Genomic DNA, 20894 nt, shown 5'->3' with positions numbered 1-20894 from the left:
ACATTTTATGAACAGTTTAATAATTGTAATGTTCTAGCTTTGTGAAAGATTGTTGAAGATTGACCTCACAAAATTGCACTTGGAAATTCTAGGACTCCTATTATTAAAGATGATTAGACTGATACAGAGCAAAAGTTTTGCATTCAAATAAAAAACTGTATTTACATATAGGTTGAGAGAATCTTCAAGATCAAAACTCATTAGTATACATTCAAAATCACTGAAGCACTTTAAAAAAAAAAAAAAAAAAAACAACCCTCTACTTGGACCTTACCCCTAGAGATTCTAGTTGTTTTGGTCTGAGTGAAGATATTAGTGTCAGCATTTTTTACATGCTGCCCCAGGTGATTTTAATGTGCAGCCTAAGTTGAAAAACACTAATCTGGTGTTTTCTTTTAAATCATTGTGGTATGACCCCCATCAAAGATGATAAAATCTTAGGCTTTCTATCTAGAAATACAGGGACCAGACCAAAGGGGAAATCAGAATCAGGTTTCCACGGACACACTGTCAAGTGTAATGTTGACGAAGGAGAGAGAAGGGAGTTACAGATGACAGATGCTGAGATGATTGTGAAAAACCTGAAATGCTTATCTTGGAAAGCATTTAGGAAAACTGTAATCCATTTGCACTGCGAACACACAAAAAGAGCATTCAACTTAGTCTGTGTTCCTTTAGCAAGCAGAACAAGAGCAAATAGGAAGAAGTTATGAGGACAGTTGACAGCACAATAGAAGGAAAAGCATTTTGCCAACAAGATCTTTAGGTTTCCCAGATGGCTCAGCGGTAAAGAACCCGCCTGCCAATGCAGGAGATGCAGGTTCTATCCCTCAGTTAGAAAGATCCCCTGGAGGGGATAACAACCCACTCCAGTATTCCCACCTGGGAAATCCCATGAACAGAGGGGCCTGTACAGTCCATGGGGTCTCAAAGAGTCGGACACAACTTAGTGACTAAACAAGATCTTTTCAACCATGGATGAGCAATATGCAAACCCTCAAGCAGAGGTCTAGTGATCTATCCTGAACATGGGAAGGAGGCTAGACTATGTGACCTTTTATTTCCCATTGTACAAGTATCCTGAGATAACGTCTTGAAGCTTCTTGAAATTTCTCAAACTGAGACTGTGCTTTTGGAAGTGAAGAAACAAAAGACTGAGGGAACTCAGACTACTGTCTGGAATCAAAGTTGTCTATACTCGTGAGATGTCCCTTCTTTATGTTGTTGCACCAAATCTAACTTGACCATATTAGCATTGGTCGATTCTCTGAAACTAGCATGCCCTCAGGAGAAACTGTTTATTTTTGTCTTCCAATACAAAGGATTAGGTAAAAATGCAACATGTTAAGTGTGGAAAAGATAATAGGGGGTGGAAAGGTAAGAGAAAACAGTTGTGATTACTGCTATTAAATATGTGAAACAGAAGCCCATATTAAAAGGCATTCATTTTTTTCCACATCATTTTCAAATGTACAAATATACGCTTTAAGGGGAAGTCACAAGAGAAAGTTCAGACCATTAACAAATGCTTTGCTGTGTCTGTGTCAAGATTCAATAACTTGGCCAACAGTGGATTCCAATGCAAGGGTGGTAAATTGTATCTATAAATCTAAATCAAATCTATAACATCAGATACAATGATATTATATTGTATCAGGTACAGGCATATAAGAGACACCTAGTAAACAATCACTAAATGAAGTTTTCAAGTACATTCTGGATGATCATCAACCAGGGAAACTTGAAAGGGATTTGCCTAGGGTGATAACAGGAAAGAGACTGGACTACCTAGCATTTAAGACCAGTCCAATCTGGAGATTCTATTGTTTGTTGTTAAGAGCCCATCATAGACACCAAGTCATGTCCTACTCTACAACGCAGGGACTGCAGCATACCAGGCTTCGCTGTCCCTCACTATCTCTCAGAGTGGCCATGATCACATTCTATTGTTAGATGATACAAATTAAATCCCTAAACCCTAAAATAACCCTAGGTTTTAATTATTTTAAAATCAATACATAACTAAATCTATCTCTTCAAATATGTATCTTTTCCTTAAACATATGATTGGTATATTAGGTAAAAATAAGCCATCTCGCAAGCCTTGAAAACTAAGTGGTTTTTTTTTAATTGAAGTATAGTTGATTTACAATGTTGGTAATTCCTGTTATACAGCAAAGTGATTTGGTTATACATAAATGTATTTACAGACATTCTTTTTAAAATATTCTTTTCTATTATTATCACAGGATTTTTTTTTAATTGCTTTACAGTGTGGTTTGACATGTAAACCTTATTTCTTTCTCATACCTTTCTGTTGTGGACCTGACACTTCTTAATGGAGATTCCCTTCCAAATAGTGACTCAGGATCCAGACACCTTAGTATATATGCTTCAAGGGTCATTACAATGGGCTTTTAAAGATTTGGGCCTTGGAAGTGATCCACATCACTTCTGCTCATAGGCCAGTATCCAAAAACAGTCATAAGACCCCACCTAACCATGAGTGGGTGGAAAATCTGGGAAGCACATGGATATTCAGGGAAAAGTAAGAGTAACCATCACAAATGTAAACCATCACTGAGGATTTATATTCTGGGCTACAAGCATCTGAGCTCTCCAATTAATCCTGTCACATAGACAAGCTCTCATTCTGTACATCTTGTTCTGTCCTCATTTTAGACCTCAAAAAAAAAAAAAAAAGAAAGAAAGAAACACTGGAATAAATATTTGCAAGCAAGTCTGCTAAAGGTTGAAACTATTTGAAAAACAGTACATACAATATGCTTCCCCCCAAAATATAATCTGAAATTTTAAGATCCAAACAAATGTCCCAAATTAGAAGTTATAACCTTTGTAATCAACAAAGTTAGATGGGGCTTAATGTTCATTTTTCATATCCTCCTTTTGAACTACAATTAGTCATTATAACTCCTTGATCTCACTGTTTTCTCCCTCGTCTTTATCATTTTACACACTTGATTTCACTGTTTGTTGCCCTTTAAACATCTCAGATCTGCCAGATCCTTTACCAATTTTAAACAGTTCAAAATATATACTCCTTATTTGTATAAAAATACTTTTCCCCAAGTCTGTTTTATTCAAACTATTATTGACATGCAGTCAAGAAGTTTCCAAATTCTGTTTTTTCTTTCTGACATTATCCACATTACAGCTCTTCAAAACAATTCTGTTTTTGAATAAATTCATACAGGTCCCTATTTTTGAAATTATAAAGTTTTAATTAATTACATTATTGATCACATTTCTAGCACAATACTGAATAGATGTTAAAATGGTGTTGAACAAGCCACACCCAGTGAGCAGTGCAATCTGTAACTATGGTAACAACATTAGTTTCAGTGAAAATACACCTTAAGGACACACTCTCCTTGGCATTTGGAAATTCACTGTTTTCACATATTTCTACTTTAGAACAATTTCTTAAAGTGTGATGATAAAATAGAGAGTTTTTAGTCAGTATATCCTGGAGTAGGAAATGGCAACCCACTCCAGTATTTTTGCCTGGAAAATTCCAAGGACAGAGGGGACTGGTGGGCTATAGTCCAGGAGGTTGCGAAAGAGTTGGAAACAACTGAGCGACTGAACACAAGCATGAGTCAGTATATAGATATAACGCTTTTGCATTTTATTAAAAACGGTTTTAAGATGTATAAAACCAAATTCATTCAATTCAAAATACTTACTGAAAGGCTAATACAACATATGGCCGCCAAGCAGGTTGCTCATAAACTGACCACTCCCTATCTCCGTCCTTTCGCCAGGATATTGAGGATAACAGAGGTATGGGTTTCTTTTTATAACATCTTAGTACTTTGTACATTACTCTGTCCAGCTTGGGGCTACCTACATATTCTTTTGTTCAGGAACAGAGTATACAGTCTTTCTTGTCTTTACCTCATATATCATAGCCAAAGAACACAGATTTATTTTTTATTTTGGGCCTGTTAAATTGAAAACTCCTATTTCCTTCAGGGATCATTTTGATTCAAATACAAAATTTCAGACATAAAACCAACTCCCAATTACTCATTCACACATACAAGTACCTATTGTATGCTAGGCTACAAGCTAAGTTCTAAAACTGAAAAGACTGGATAAGGACCAGTCCCTTCTGTCAGAAGCTTATGACTGGGCTTTCTTGGTGGCTCAGTAGTAAAGAATCTGCCTGCCAAGATAGGAGACACAGGTTTGATCCCTGGTCCAGGTAGATCCCACATGCCATGGCGCAGCTAAGCCCATGCACCACAATTGTTGAGCCTGTGCTCTAGAGCCCAGGAGCTGAAACTACTGAAGCCCGCATGCCCTACAGTCAGCGCTCAACAACAGGAAAAACCACCACATTCCGAAGCCCACACACTGCAACTAGAGAGTAGCCCCTGCTTGCTGCAACTAGAGAAAAGCCCATGCAGCAAAGGAGACCTAGCATAGCCAAAAATAAATAAATAAAATTATAAACAAAAACAAAAAGAAGCTTATGGCCTTATTGAGGAAAATGAAATAAGTAATTCAGTATGTTAAGTACTCAGGAAAACAGTTCCAATTAGAGAGGAAGTATAAGCAATTATCCCTGTTCAGTATCAATTGCTGTGTAGTAAACTATGCAGAACCTAGTGACTCAAAACAATGTTATCTTTGTCTCTTGAGGCTCTGTAAGTTAACTGGGGTCAGCTGGGTGGTTCTTGCTTGGGGACTCACATGTGGTTGCAGGCAAAAGTCAACTATGAGGACAACAGTCATCTGAAGGTTCAATTGAGCCGGATGTCCAAATAATTCACTCAGTGCCAAATGATGATGGAATTGAGTTTTCACTATTGGAGTGCTTGTACGTGGCATGGACTTTCCACAGAATGGCACCTGGATTCCAAAAGGAGAGCCTAGGAATGAATGTTCCAAGAAATCAAAGCCATGGGGTCCTGCATGACTCAGCTTGGAAGTTATGCAGAGTACGTTCCACTGCACTCCATTGGTTACAGACGGCCCACCCAGGTTCAAGGTGAGAAGGAACCATGCAGAGGGATGAATCTTGGGGTGGGTCATTGAGGACCATTTTTGGAACTTGATATCATAGAAACCCAAATCATTTAGGTTTCAAAAATACACATACTTTTAAATTTCCTCTCCTCTCGGCTCACAGAAGACCAAAAGGAAAGCGTTCTTAGGACAATATGAAAGTCAATTAAGTCACTCTAGAGTTATATCAGCAGCACCTGACTTTAGTCAAGCAACCAGGGTGCTGCTGCTGCTGCTGCTGCGTCACTTCAGTCATGTCAGACCCTGTGCAACCCCAAAGACGGCAGCCCACCAGGCTCCCCAGTCCCTGAGATTTTCCAGGCAAGAACACTGGAGTGGGTTGCCATTTCCTTCTCCAATGAATGAAAGTGAAAAATGAAAGTGAAGTCGCTCAGCAGTGTCCAACTCTTTGTGACCTCATGGACTGCAGCCTACCAGGCTCCTCCATCCATGGGATTTTCCAAGCAAGAGTACTGGAGTGGGTGCCATCGCCTTCTCCGATCCAGGGTGCAAGGCATATCAAAGGAGGGAGGGATGATCAAGAAAGGTGTGGGGGCAACATCTGAATAAGTGAGAGTTTAAGCAAATTAGAACTACTCTAGTACATTTCCCTTCAACAACTTCAGCAGGAACAAACTTCCTTAATCCCCCAAAACCCAAAACAGAAATGATTTTCACAGTTTGTCTGAATCACCCAATCATTGTGCCACAGGAAACCTGTCTTCAGCACTGCACTTTACTAGCCCTGTGCTGGTTATGAGAGGAGAAAAATGTGACTTATCCTTCCCTGCCACAAAGGAACTTTTAAAAATACATTTGGTTTTCATAATCAAACTCTTCATTTTCTAATGTCATGGAAGTTATTTTGTCTACTCAAAACCAATTATTATTTTGGTTGTAATCGAGTCTGATCATTTCTATACCGATGTGGTCAATGGTCCATATTACCCAGTGAAGACAGATTAGCAGTTTCTAAGGTAGATAAAATATAGAAAACAATGCACTTCATCAGTGCTAACTGGGAATCTGCTAGCTATCCCTTATTTCAGAATATGGTGTACCAATTCCTCCATTTAAAATAGTGTTGTATCTTCAAACTAAGAGAGGGATTCCTGAAAGAAATCATACAATTTATATCATTTTTATTTATATTAGCCTTCATGAAAAAATATGAAAGCATGTTCAGTTCAGTTCAGTAGCATCCGACTTTTTACAAACCCATGAATCGCAGCATGTCAGGCCTCACTGTCCATCAACAACTTCCAGAGTTCACCAAAACTCATGTGCATCGAGTCAGTGATGCCATCCAACCATCTCATCCTCTGTTGTCCCCTTCTCCTCCAGCCCTCAATCTTTCCCAGCATAAGGGTCTTTTCCAATGAGTCAGCTCTTCGCATCATGTGGTCAAATTGGAACTTCAGCTTCAACATCAGTCTTTCCAATGAACACCTAGGACTGATCTCTTTTAGGATGGACTGGTTGGATCTCCTTACAGTCCAAGGGGCTCTTAAGAGTCTTCTCCAACACCACAGTTCAAAAGCATCAATTCTTCAGCGCTTTCTTTTATAGTACAGCTCTCACATCCATACATGACCACAGGAAAAACCATAGCCTTGACTAGATGGACCTTTGTTGACAAAGTAATGTCTCTGTTTTTTAATATGCTGTCTAGGTTGGTCATAACTTTCCTTCCAAGGAGTAAGCGTCTTTTAATTTCATGGCTGGAATCACCATCTGCAGTGATTTTGGAGCCCAGAAAAATAAAGTCTGACACTGTTTCCACTGTTTCTCCACCTATTTGTCATGAAGTGATGGGATTGGATGCCATGATCTTAGTTTTCTGAATGTTAAGCTTTAAGCCAACTTTTTCACTCTCCTCTTTCACTTTGTTATCAAGAGGCTCTTCAGTTCTTCACTTTCTGCCACAAGGGTGGTGTCATCTGCATATCTGAGGTTATTGATATTTCTCCTGGCAATCTTGATTCCAGCTTGTACTTCCTCCAGCCCAGCATTTCTCATGATGTACTCTGCATATAAGTTAATAATTCAGAAAGAGATGGGGATACCAGACCACCTGACCTGCCTCCTGAGAAACCTGTATGCAGGTCAGGAAGCAACAGTTAGAACTGGACATGGAACAACAGACTGGTTCCAAATAGGAAAAGGAGTACGTCAAGGCTGTATATTGTCACCCTGCTTATTTAACTTATATGCAGAGTACATCATGAAAGCATGAACTTGAAAAAAAATGTAAGGCTTTTGCTTTTTGCTTAAAGCTCAGACTCTTATTAGTTTTCTACATTGGCCACAAGGTGGGGCTCTGAAGTCATAATTTAGCATGAAGTGAAAATAATAAAACAAAATTTAATAATCTCATTTTTTAAATGAATTTTCAATTATCTAATCATTTATGCTCAATAGAAGAAAGTTATGCTTTAATTTGTCCATTTCTCACCTGGAAGTTGTGCTGTGTGCTTAGCCACTCAGTCATGTCCGACTCTTTGCAACCCCATGGACTGTAGCTCGCCAGGGTCCTCTGTCCATGGTGATTCTCCAGGCAAGAATACTGGAGTGGGTTGCCATGCCTTCCTCCAGGGGATCTCCCCAACCCAGGGATCAAACCCAGACCTTCCACATTGCAGGTGGATTCTTTACTGTCTGAGCCACCAGGGAAGCTCAGTCAAATATAAAATTCTCCTGAGTAGATGCAGGAGTTTATATCATGATGTGATTTCTTTAAGGACTCTTTCTATCATTGCAGACTACATTCCTAATGGAAAAGTTACTGAACTTAAACCAGTGTTAAGAAAATGTCTTTTAAAGCTATTTTAAAAATTATTTTACAAAGTTTCTGCTGTACAACAATGTGAATCATCTATATGCATACATATATCCCCTCCTTCTTTAGCCTCCCTCCCACCCTACTCACCACCTATAGGTCATCACAGAGCACCCAGCTGAGCTCCTTTCAATAAATAAATAAAATTACTTTATAATTAAGCACAGAGAATTTCACTACTTATTAAAATCTACATGACTTTTTCTCCTTCTACATCCCTTAATTCTCTTTTGCAATCTAATATTTACTTTAGAATGAAGATAATTTGAAAGGAAGAACATTTTCCTTGAATTACTGATAGCATGCATGATGCTTTCCATTTATTTTGTTAAAACTGTTCTTTAAGTTGTTAACTTGTTTTGTATTGTTAAATAGGTAAAAATTCTTTTCTAATTTTTGAAAATAGTTTAAGTAATCAGATTTTTAAATCATTTTCAGTCAAGATAGAATAGCATGGTAAAAATAATCATTGTTACTTGATTTACCAAATAAATACCATGTCAAAAATCAGCAAATAACTTACTTTTCCAAATGAATATTTTCTAATTTATTTCAATCTATTAAGAATAAAACAAAAATATTAAAAACAATCTTTAAAATTAAAAAGAAAACTGCAGGATGATTTAAAATTTATAAATTCTACATATCCCTCATGTATTTATCCATCTTTCCAATTTTCTGATTCTTTGTACTAGAATAACTTAGCAATATAGTACTTTGCATCTGGGAACTGGTGATAGACAGGGAGGCCTGGCGTGCTGCAATTCATGGAGTCGCAAAGAGTCAGACATGACTGAGCAACTGAACTGAACTGCGTGTATAGCTTTCTACTCTTTCATTACTTATTTCTTAGTGTATTTCTCTTTAAATGTAGTCCAAAATTCATTGCTTTCATTGAAGAGCTTTATGTATTTCCCTCTGTTTCTCTCCAATGGCTTTTTATACAAAGACTCATACTAAAAGAAGTCTGGAGCTTGCTATTCTGAAACATCACAGATAAACAATGTTGCTTAACAAAGGCTGCTTTCATGAAGTCTTGAAGACTTCAATTTTCCAAAACACCCAGTATCTAGGTGTTTACTGAAACTGACTCTTTACTGATAATTTTGTTTGACTTTCCCACAACTTGAAGGGATTTGTTGTATGAACCACTCTGTATTCCAATGAATGACAGACCCCAAAAACGTCATACAAGATAGCCTTTAGGGCTTAGCAAGCAATTAAATTAAGAAAAATATTCGACAGACAAGAAAACAGGAATGAAGGAATATGCAAAGAGATTCTGTCATTAGCATGGATCACTCAATTTATGTGTTAACTGTTTTCCATGTTTATTCTCTAGAAAGGTGCTTGATCTGTTAGGTAAGTTACCAGTAAATGTAAAGTGCTAGTATTTTTCAAAAATAAAGCAGAGGGAAGAAAACTAACATATTGGACTATTACTAAAGTATCCATACTAAGGGAAAATATTCACATTGATTCCTATGCATGTTAAGAATTAGAAGAAATGCCAACATTAGCATTTAAAGCCCTTCAGTAATACATGTATACACACACACACACACACACACACACACACACTGATATACACGTACCCACAGTCACCAATACTTATATTGACATTAATACACTTCCTTTACTCAAATTACAAATAGGATTGCTTCCTTCTTTATACAGTTTTTATCTTTCTTTAAATTAAAAATTAGTACACAAATATATTTTTACAGTAAAAGATTTTAGTTCCTCAAAAAATTAAGAATTGCCTTGATATGATCTTCCACTTCTGAGACTATATCAAAAGGAAACAAAATCATTACCCCCAAAAGTTGTTTGCACTCCCATGTTCACTGCAGCATTACCTACAACAGCAAAGACATGGAAACAACCTAAAGTGTCTATTAATCGATGGTTAAAGAAAATGGGAAATATGATGTGTATACACACACACGTGCACACATTTGCAAGGGGAGGAATATAATTCAACCATGAAAAAGAAATACTGCCATTTGTGACAACCTGGAAGAGGCTCAAGAGCATTGTAGTAAGTGAAGTAAATCAGACAAATAAGTGTGTTCTCACTTATATATGGAATTAAACAAAAAAACTGAACTCACAGAAACAGAGAGCAGATTACTGGTTGCCAAAGTTGAACATGTGTCAAGTTACACTTCCTCTATCCATCTAATCCTGCCTGTCTTCCATCTTCCAAATTTTTGATCTACTTATGGACATTTGCCACACTTCCACTAATCATGAATTGTTCTTTTTAAAAGTACACTTCATATAATTTCAGGAAGTCTGGGATGAGAGGGAACGTAGAAACTATGCTCAATTGGTTGCCTTCATCCAAAGTCTGGAAACATGGAGTGAGATTAAAATAGTTACTATAAATCACCACCAACAACTATAAAGAGTTCAGATCTACTTATGTCTTTCATGTGAAGTGTACCACAAGGGACATTAAGCTGGCTTGCACTAGTAGAACTGTTTTTTTATAACCAAAGTCTGTTCTGAATGGTTGGTATCCATGACATAGAAGTACATATTTAGAAAAGCATCCTTGAAGTACAATAGTATAATTCACAAATAATAAAGTATGTCTTCCACCAAACTGATGGATAATAGAAATCATTGCATATGAAGTGCTACTAAAGAGCAGAAAGTGAAAGTGAAGTGAAGTCGCTCAGTCGTGTCCGACTCTCTGCGACCTTGTGGACTGTAGCCCACCAGGCTCCTCTGTCCATGGGATTCTCCAGGCAAGAATACTGGAGTGGGTTGCGGAAACAAGGTAGATTACAACTCTTTATCTCCTAAACCCATCTTTCAGTAATTATAACATCTTGTTCACCACATTTTTAGTGACTGGGCCAGTGCCTGGACCATAGTAGGGGCTTGAAAACACCACTGAATAAATATATAATAAACAAATGTTTTGCCTATTCTCTCACTTGTGAAATAAATCAGATGAAATCCCTAGTCTGTCTGAAATTGAAGATACTACAATTCAATTGGAAATTCAATAAATAGTGTTCATTTAGTTCGGATATCAGTAAATGTATCTAGCAAAATAAAATCATGGCTTATTCTATCTAGATATTCTTTCAGTCCACTGCATTCTCTTTCAGTCCATCATTCTCTTCTAAACATAAATGACAAATAATAAAGAGAACAAAATCATTTTAAATTATTTTATTTTTCATAATTTTCTAACACACAGTGTTAGAAAAATGAAATTTGGCACCATGACTTAAAACTTTTTTTCAAGTTTAACCTTTAAATTAAAAACAGTAGCTACAATGAGAATATTTAAACCTCACTCAGAATAATGGTGAAAAAAATCAAGTCACAAAATTGTGTTGGGGAATTTTTTGAAAGTGGGATAAAAGAAAAGTAATAAAAACAATAAGAAGTATAAAATGGAGACTATGCTGTGAAGAGAAAAATGTGAATCACCCTCCTGAAAAAAAGAATTAGGAGGAAGACAGAGGGTAAAAGGGAAGAACAAAGGCTCACCAACTTTATTTTCCTGATATAAAATTCAAGTACTTAGAGCTTTATTAAAAAAAAAAAGTCATGTGTTACTATTAAATCTCAATGAAATTTTCCTTTTCCTCATTTTCTAGAATTAAAAATGACCCTGTCTTGACTTAAGGACACTTGCTGATCTTAAGTTGATGCTTGATGTACTTTTAAGAAATAGAAAGACTTGAAAGCTTTCCTAAATCTAACATCTACTTAATCTAATCCACCTTGGAAAATTTATCTGAAGGAACATAAGGCTTGATTTCTAAGGAAAATGTAAAAAATAATCTAACAATCTACGTTTTCCACTGGATATGCACTTCAGTTGTATTTTGTGCTAAGTTTCTTGAGGAAAAACACTGTATTATATATTGTTCCTCATATTCCTTCAACCACCACCAAAAAAGGTCCCAATATAGGTGGTCAAAGAAAGTACTTATGCAATTAGTTGCATACAAATTCAGTTAGAACTCCAGTTTTCCTGCATTTCAAAACTTGAAATTTTCATTTATATCCGTTTTGTCTACATGTTGATAAATAAAATTCTTCCCACTCTTTTAATAAGAAAATATTATTAGTCTCATTTGTCACTTGTACATCTGTACCTGAATCAACTAAAACACAAATTCGGAAAATTGTCATTATTTTCAGAGACAATAAGGCATAGAAATAAATAATTGCTTTTACATTTTTTTCCTTTCTCTTCTTCAATCTGTGTTTTAAGGCTCAGAGCAGACATTTAGAAATATCAAACAATTTTTTTAGGAAAAGTTTTTCAAATGTTTAGCCTAAAATGAAGTTGTTCTGTGGAAGTTATTTAAATATTCCTCTCATCTTCTCAAGGACAACTTCAAAGGCATGTTCATGCCAGCCATCCATTCCAAAAGAAAATTCAATTCAATGAAAAGAAAATAACTTAGGGATCTATAAATGACACAGCGATGTATCTTGTTCCATTTTTAACAGGAAGTCCTTCATGCAGATGGGTGAGTCTCCCTGGATGCATGAAACTCCAGCCTTTCCTTGGTGACTCAATAGAGCAATTGTACCTTAGAAATTTGCATCCACCTCCCTAAAAGGATAGAGAAATAAATGTATCAACTTATTATATTTCATTTTTAATGAGTGATAAAATTCAAATGATGCTATCTAAGCAGAATCTAAACAAAAAAAAAAAGATAAGGCAAAGGCCATTTCATACGTGCTGCAATTCATGGGGTCACAAACAGTCAGACACGACTGAGTGACTGAACTGAACTGAATATAGAAAAACCATAATTACCTGAAAATCTTCTCCCACATTATTGAGTGCAATGTTGATGGTAAATGTAGAAGCATCATGATGAGGGCGAAGGGAGCGCTGTCTTTCAGGGGAGTATTTTACTACAAAATTCAAGAGTGCAAATCCCTAAAAAATGCAAAGTAAACTAATGGATTTGCTCATCAATAAAAACATAAAATAACACATTTGTGTAAAAACTGGTAGGAGTAGGTAGCATGGTGGAAGGATAACTACCTTAGTATAATAGCCTGCAAAGACCTTCAGTGTGACCGGTGCAATAAACTCCCGGATAAAATGAAGCCATACATTCTCCAGACCAATTTGCTTCATGTGGATATCATCAGTTGGGACATTTTCATAGCCACCAGATATACGGCTATCCTGGAAAGAGCATTCATGACATCATAAAGTGTCGTCCATGTGCAATTCACACTCACTTTGTCTTGGAAATTTTTTCAACCATAAGATCATAATAGACAATAAAAATAACAGTTCAATTATGGTGTACCATCTGCTTTAACTGCAAGACTATCAAAATAACTTAGATAACACAGCTTTGCAAATGTATCAGTGATGAAACAAACTATTACAGAGTAAGTAGAGTGCTTTCATATTTATTTAACAGATATGTGAGGTCTAACAAGAAAATAAATACAACTGATCACCAAAGCCTTTCCATGTCCCCTTAAAAATGAATTTTTTGTTTTTTGTTTTACAGTGACCCTTCAGAAAGTCTTGGCTGTTTGATGGGCATAGATTTTGTTTGTCTGCACCTTGGATTACTACCTGTCACTGCAAATAAACATTACCTGCCAATCTCCTCACTTCTATCTTGTGGCCCCCAAATTCCTTCCATGATTGCTTTTCATTTCCCTACAACCTGCCAACTTCAAGTTATTCCTCATACTTCAAACTTCTGCCTTCCTGATCAGCTGACTAGGTGGGTATATATTTGAGCAGAGGCATTAATATTCCAGAGTATTCCACTAAAATTCCTTGGTACTATAAAGAAGCTGGCATTTGTGGGTTCTCAGAGGAAAAGAAATACATTGAACCACCAACAGTAATGCCTCCTGCCAAGTCTTTGAATGTAAATACAATACTGAATGACACCAAAGGCATTCAAACAGATTCCTCCTTCCTATGTTTACACACAAAAAAATAGCTTTGGCAGTGAACCAGATAAACTTTGTTTTGGTATTTTCACTACAGCTCACTGTGAAAACACAGAGAATTTAAAAAAAAAAATGGCCTTAGAGAAGAGCAATATCACACAATAGGCCTATGTGACCTTACCATCCCCAGTCAGAGGACACAGACCCTGAAGGATCACTCAGTGTAACTGGAGATGAAATTGAGGCCCAGATAGACTAAATGTTAAAAAACGATTAGCAGAATTAGATGAAAAACATAGTTCTCTTGACAGCCTTGGCTAGCCCCTTCATTGAGGTCTAGGACTAAGAGATGTAAGACAAAAAGGACAAACCTCCTCCACTTTCTCTAAATACCGATACTCCTCCTTGCCCCACATATACATTTTAGTTCTTAATGTAAAATGACAACTTACATGATGTTTCCCACCAGACCACTGGCCATAATGCTCCATTTCTTCCACCAATTCATCACAGGCTTTTTCAGAAAATATAGGAAACCAAAAAACATCTGGACAAGGCTACGTATAAAACATGACACCACCATTAAGAGAGTAACATTTTGCGTCTTTTTATTTACAAATGTCATTTCAAAAGTAATATTCAGTATTTATCTCATTTAGATGTCTTTTTAAGAAGTTTGCCCAATAATACTGACACTACTGTTACAAACAATAGATTTTTAAAAAACAATTTCTAAGACTATTTTTTTGCATTTTAACCTCTATGAAATCAAGATGTGTTCTTAGACTCACAGTTGGCTAGGCAGCCACTGTGATATAGCTGCTAATGACACAGGGATCTGGTCAGATATTGATTCTGTTCTCAACATGTGTGCATGTATGCATCTGTATGTGTGCAAACGCATATACACATTTAGTTGGTGTTACGTTTGTTAATCTGCCTTTTGAGACATCTTTTTAAATGATACATTATGATTTGTCATTGAAATGAAATGTTATTATGTATACAGTGCCCTATGACATACAACACCTTTGCCTCAGTAAATCTAACATAGCTCTTTCAATGTGCATCATAGTTTAATTGGCAGTAATTTTTTTCCTTTCTCACAGTGAACAAAATAACAGCATCTCAGAATTAAAGGCCCTTTACATTCTCTGAAATAAGGTATTAGTAATAATTTGGAACATTAATCTAAAACAGAGTTCATTTTTGAAAGGAACCTCTTTGAGAAGTGATGTTTGGAGTCCAATTTCTTCAAAGATTAAATTTCACTGAAAGAGGCTTACACCAGAGATCTGTCAAAAATTTATTTCTGAAATGGTTATGACATTTGAGTATGCTAAAAAAAATAGCAAGACCTTAATATTATTGCTAATTTTCATTTTTCTACATGTTAAACTATATGATCTTCAAGGCTGTAAAATTGGTAATTAAGTCACATGAACTTTACCTAAAGGACAGTTTCTCTACTTTCACAACATCCTCTGCTAGAGAGTATTACATTAATAATATTCCCTACCAGAAAGTATAACAAAAATGCTCTATATATCATAGTAATTTCCAATACAAACCTGTTCAACTATATTTTCAGTGAAAATCTTTGCGTAATCTCGGTTTATATACTTTTCCTTCCAGTCCTATGGAGAAAAAAAAAATGATTGCTCAGATTAAAGCAAAAACCTTTCCAAGAATACTTTTAAGGAAAATATAAAGTATATGCACTTTAGAAACTGCTCAAGCAATTTATAAATGACTATGTGTAGTAGACAAAATAGAAACTTTCAGAAACTAGAGTTTATGTTTTCTAAACTTTGCCTGATTTTTTTGTATGTTTAAAACATTCTGTGAAATGCAAAGTTTTTATTTATGCAGATTTATAACTCTATTTTAAATTCTGAGTAATCTTATAGTGTCTATATTTGTATGCTATATTCTATGGATATACATGAGTTGTGTATGCTTAGTCCCTCAGTCATGTCCAACTGTAGCCCCCAGGCTCCTCTGTCTGTGGGGATTCTCCAGGTAAGGATAATGGACTGGGCTGCCATGTCCTCCTCCAGGACAGTTATACATAGGCGTAGGCAAATATGTGTTTTTAAAAGTGAAAGATAGGGAAAATAATTCTAGCAACAAACATTAGTAGAAATTAGCAAATTAATCAACTTGGCCTTGCTTATATACTTTTATAGTGAATTACTCTAAAATAATTTTTATTTTTTTAAATATATTCAATGTATTTTCACTTTAGCTTTAGATTAGTATCAAAGAATGCTCAATGGGGTTACTAACATTATCATAACTTTCAGTTAACTGAAATTAAGGTTTAAGACCATGTATTGAAAAATAGATCCTCTTCATATTAACTCATGAACCTGAATCTTCTCTTAACCCAATCACTGACACACCAATCACACACTAAGACACAATCTTTGTCAATATCAACTAAGGAATCTTTTTCCTGGGTTAAGTGTTTTACTTAAAAACCCAATATTTAAAGGGTATATCTTAAAATAAGATTCAATATCCATAATGATCTTTTCTTAAATATATTTAGACTGTTTAACAAAATTCTTAGCGTTTTCTTTGCAAAGTACAAATAGTAAGCCAGTAGGGAAAAACTGAGGTAAGAACTCAAAATAATTTCAATCAAAATATATTTCAAAAAATATTTGTCTGAAATATATCTTTTGAGGCCACATTTAAAAAGGGTCCTGATAATTTATTTGCCATTCTTAGTTTTACATTTCTCTGCTTATATGTAACTCAGATATTTTTAGATATGGAAGAACCAAAATTATCTTCAAATTCTTTAACAAAATTAATTTATACACAGTATGTCACTATAAGGATCAAATTACTCATTATCCCCTTTAATTGGTTCTCTGATTCCAAAATCTGGGGGGAAATTAAAAGTAAATAATCATACATAACATTTCAGAATCTTTAAAGATTTTTTTTCTTTTTTTTTCAGAATCTTTAAAGATTTTTAAGTATTCTTTCTTGGCATCATTATAGATTTTTGAAGTTAAAGAAACAAGACTCTAAGATTTAACATTAAAGCATTAATATTAACTTTTTATTTTAGACTGTTTTCAAATATCACTGAATAAACTGACTTTATTAATTTCTTAGTAGTTCTGATAATGGGGTAATATTAAATACTTTGCTATGGGATATCCTTCATGAGACATATCAGTCAAGCTAATTTACCAAAACTAGAACAAAGCCATGGAAAGAAAACCAGTTCCAGTTTCTGATATATTCTTCGCATACTCTCCAAAGATTTAAAATCTCACACAAATATCTACATTTCAGGATATAATTGGGACATTTTTTTTTCAGGAAGCTAGTATTAGCCAAGAAATCAAATAATTATATCTCTCAAAATACCAAGAGTTCTAGTACGAAAGTAAAATAGGTAATTCCATCCTCAACATTTTAAAAAAGAGCCCCTTTCAATTCTACTCCTGTGAAAGATGGAGATACGCTGCTAAAGTGAAACAGAAGTACTTTTAAGACAAATAAAAAAGTCAAAAGATATTCTTTTTCCAACAATAGAGTTTTAGAGACCATTAAATTTACTATTCCCCAAAGTCAACACTTCTACAAAGTAAAAGACATTTCTCATCAGGTGGACTGAGTCTTCGTAATTTAAAACTTGACTACTAGCAAGGAAAAAAAGCATAGATTTTAGAGAGTATTTTCCCTTCAATAAATGTGCCATCTTGCCTAAAGAAAACCAATTAAGACAAAAAGGAATTAATTCTTGCATGATTCAAAAATTATAGAAAGGAAATAATTTTGGACATAGTTTCCTCAACTTAAGATTTTCTCTATATGCTGATTCTACTTTGCAGTTTTCTCTAGCTATCTTTAGAGTATATTTACAGAGTTTTTACTTTATTTTAAAATGCATTTTCTCAAACTAAGTTCTTATATTTTCTTTCCAAAACTCAAAATGTAATATTGTCATACATGAGCTACTCATAAACATTTTCTTCTGAAATTGAGATTGAAAATTTATTGGTGTCTTGAAATACATATAACAGAAATATTAGGAGAAATCAAAGAAACTGATAATTCCCTTATTCAAACTTAATATGCCTTTAAAAAGAAAGTTCTTAGCCAAGAAATACAATAAATAGGCCTGTGATTACATAATTGAAAATACTTCTTTAAAGTCTCTTGCTGTATTTCTGTATTATTAACCTAATTGATTTATATCCATTTAGAGTTATAAAAAATAAGTAATAAATGAAGTTGAGCATGAAATACATACCACAGGATTTTCAAAAATCTGCCAGAGGTCATTGTTAAAATGGGAAATATTGTAATTAGCAGTTGATAATAGTCTTCCAAATTCATGTCTATTAGAAATGTACATAAACACACCCTATATGCCAAAAAATAATAGTATTAATAATATTGAAGGAAAATATAAGAAAATAAGTTTAACCACAGGAAAAATTTTACAAGAGATATAAATTTCAACTTTTATCTCTTATTCAGGAACATGCATTTTTATTTTTCATATAAAACATGCATAACTTAAAATAAAAGTAGAATTTGATTAATTATGAATTCAGACACCACACAAAACTAATTGATAGCACTGACACTCAACTGAAAAAAAGAAGAGGAAGAAGGACTGTTTTTGTCCCTTTCTCACTGGTCCTAGATGTAGACATCAGGGAAAAAGAATTCCTGTTTGAAAGCAGAAATATTTTTTAGATGCCAAAGTGCAATTAATTGTACCTCTTTTGGCTTCTTTTCCTTTCAAAGAAGATATCACATTTTTTAAACAAAAATTCAAATGTCAATATTTTATCAGTCTATTTCATACTTTTACATTTTGATGTTTAAAGACTGAACACAAAAATTACTCCTGCATTAAGAGGCAACTAAAGAAAATCAGTTTCTCGTCCTTGCCCCAAACCTAATAAATATGGCAAACACCATTAAGGTAGGGTTGTTTCTTTTTGTACCTGTTTTAATGGTAAAAGAGTTAGTTATTAATAAAAAGAAAATTAGCGAAGAGTAATCAAATCTCATTTAATCAGGATGTACTTTATACATACTCCTACCTCTTCTCTCCTTAAAAAAAAAAAAAAAAAAACTGGAGAAACTATAGAAAGTGATTTGTATTTAACTTTTCCATCTGTCACCCATAAAATGCAAATCAGCCCGAAGAACTAAGAGTTGAATATCACACATGCCTACCCCCAACACACAAAATACACGCTCACATATACAAATTCAGAACCAGTAAATACCAACAGTTTACACCAAGCTAAATGAAAAGAAGACTCTTAAAGAAACTTTACTTTAGGCAATATACAGTATCTAGTATTTAAAGTAAATAAACAAAATAAAAGTAAATAAAAATAACACCTTTGGGGGGCTGAGCATTTGGAATGTTTCCGGAGTAGGGGAGTCTTTTTCCCTTTGTAAAGTCTAAAATGAAGAGAAGGATTGGGTAAGTTGACCTGCACATCCACTCTCTCGGGTATTCTTAGGTAAATAAAAATAGCAGCCCTTGAGAAAAAGCTGACATTCTGAAATGTCCTTCACAGACAACATGCAGAACAAGCAAAGCTTATAGTGCACACAAAGAAACAACTCCAGCCCTTTTTTTGTTTTTCTGTTGGTCAGACATAAATCCAAGCTCATTCCTTAGTAACAGAGTTTTCATTAGACAAAGAAAAAAAAAAGTGTAAGAGAGGCCATTCCAGGGTGCGCTGTTGAGTCAAATTAGCCAAACATGAGCACAAATTACAATCACAAGTACTGAGTACATTCAGTGTAACAATGGACAAAAGTTTGTAGGAAAAACAAACATATTCAAGTAATACATGCCTTACTAGACTAGAAAAAAGTACTTGCCAACTTTCCTGAGTTTTCCATAAACATATTTGCTTATACACATTTGAATAAAATAACCCAATCATTTCTAAAACATAAAACCATATAAGTATGTTTTAAGACACACTTATACATTTTGAAAAACAATTTTCTACAATCACTTCAACTTTTATAATGAAAATGTATTATAGACTAGCGATGTATCAATTTTTTACATAAACAGACTACATATTTTAATCCTTCTCCCAGTTTAGTGTAAGGAACCTATTTTCTCAAAGTATGGGATTAATAATGACAGAGAAATATTGGATATTGACTTTAGGACAAGAGTGTGTTTTTCTTAAATATATAAATCATCATTTCACCCAGGCTTCATCTATTAAGTTTAATTAGGTCAGATTTTTAAGTATAGAATTTCAAATTAAAGACAAATTCTTAAAAATGCAAAGTTGATTTGTAACCAATCTATCCTTACGATTGAATATCTTATTGTTGCCTGTGAGTTAGCCTAAGCCAAACTTTTTTCCAGTTGTTTCTGCAGGTGTTGCACAGGCAAATTATTCTCCATAATCGCTCCCAATATTTCAATACAGAACCAAAAAAATTGGCTAGTACTTACAAATTAGAAAGAAAAGGGCATCAAAACAAATGACACATCAACTGGTCAAGCAAGCCATCTTACAGAGACATTCAAGCAAGCCATCATCATATTCCCTACCATTTCTCTAGCATTTCGGCAAAGAGCCATATCAGGATCCAGTTTATCACGAACAAAATAGTTCCTTTCATTCATCTCTGATCGGAGGGTCTTTCCTTTAATTAAGTACACGTTAGCCATGTATGGGACATTCCATATCCCTCTGAAAGTAAAGATAAGACATTCCAAAATACCACAAATACAAAATATTTAAAGTTTTATTTTTATGGTTTTAAAATAAATGCCTTGTATGTTTAAAATTTTGCATATATAAACTATGGAGTCAAGTTACACACAGATACAAACACATCTCATGATATCTGACATATGTACACACACACATACATGAGAGCATTTGGTAAACACTACATGAGTGAATGAGTGAAAGTCGCTCAGTCGTGTCTGGCTCTTTGTGACCCCATGGACAGTACAGTCCATGAAATTCTCCACTCTTCTCAGACAGGGCAGCCTTTCCCTTCTCCAGGGGATCTTCCCAACCCAGGGATCAAGCCTAGGCCTCCTGCATTGCAGGCAGATTCTTTA

General features: G+C 34.8%; 1 protein-coding gene across 2 annotated transcripts in view; it reads right to left on the bottom strand.

Moving 5' to 3' along the window:
• Positions 1 to 11047: 11047 nt before the first annotated feature.
• The window catches only part of PLOD2 (procollagen-lysine,2-oxoglutarate 5-dioxygenase 2), a 120174-nt gene continuing 110327 nt past the window's right edge, over positions 11048 to 20894 (bottom strand). Inside the window, exons 13-20 of one of the 2 annotated variants that reach the window (XM_069563068.1) lie at positions 20373 to 20514; positions 19184 to 19246; positions 18072 to 18185; positions 15364 to 15429; positions 14245 to 14349; positions 12912 to 13058; positions 12678 to 12803; positions 11048 to 12467 (exon numbers count right to left, since the gene is read on the bottom strand). In XM_069563068.1, the coding sequence (XP_069419169.1) occupies positions 12312 to 12467; positions 12678 to 12803; positions 12912 to 13058; positions 14245 to 14349; positions 15364 to 15429; positions 18072 to 18185; positions 19184 to 19246; positions 20373 to 20514 (919 nt within the window). In that variant the 3' untranslated portion in view covers positions 11048 to 12311. The remainder of the gene's footprint in view (positions 12468 to 12677; positions 12804 to 12911; positions 13059 to 14244; positions 14350 to 15363; positions 15430 to 18071; positions 18186 to 19183; positions 19247 to 20372; positions 20515 to 20894) is intronic. The other variant, XM_069563078.1, reaches the window with a different exon arrangement.

Source organism: Ovis canadensis, chromosome 1 (assembly GCF_042477335.2).
Source record: "Ovis canadensis isolate MfBH-ARS-UI-01 breed Bighorn chromosome 1, ARS-UI_OviCan_v2, whole genome shotgun sequence".
Classification (NCBI taxonomy): domain Eukaryota; kingdom Metazoa; phylum Chordata; class Mammalia; order Artiodactyla; family Bovidae; genus Ovis; species Ovis canadensis.
This window is presented reverse-complemented; position numbering and strand designations above follow the sequence as displayed.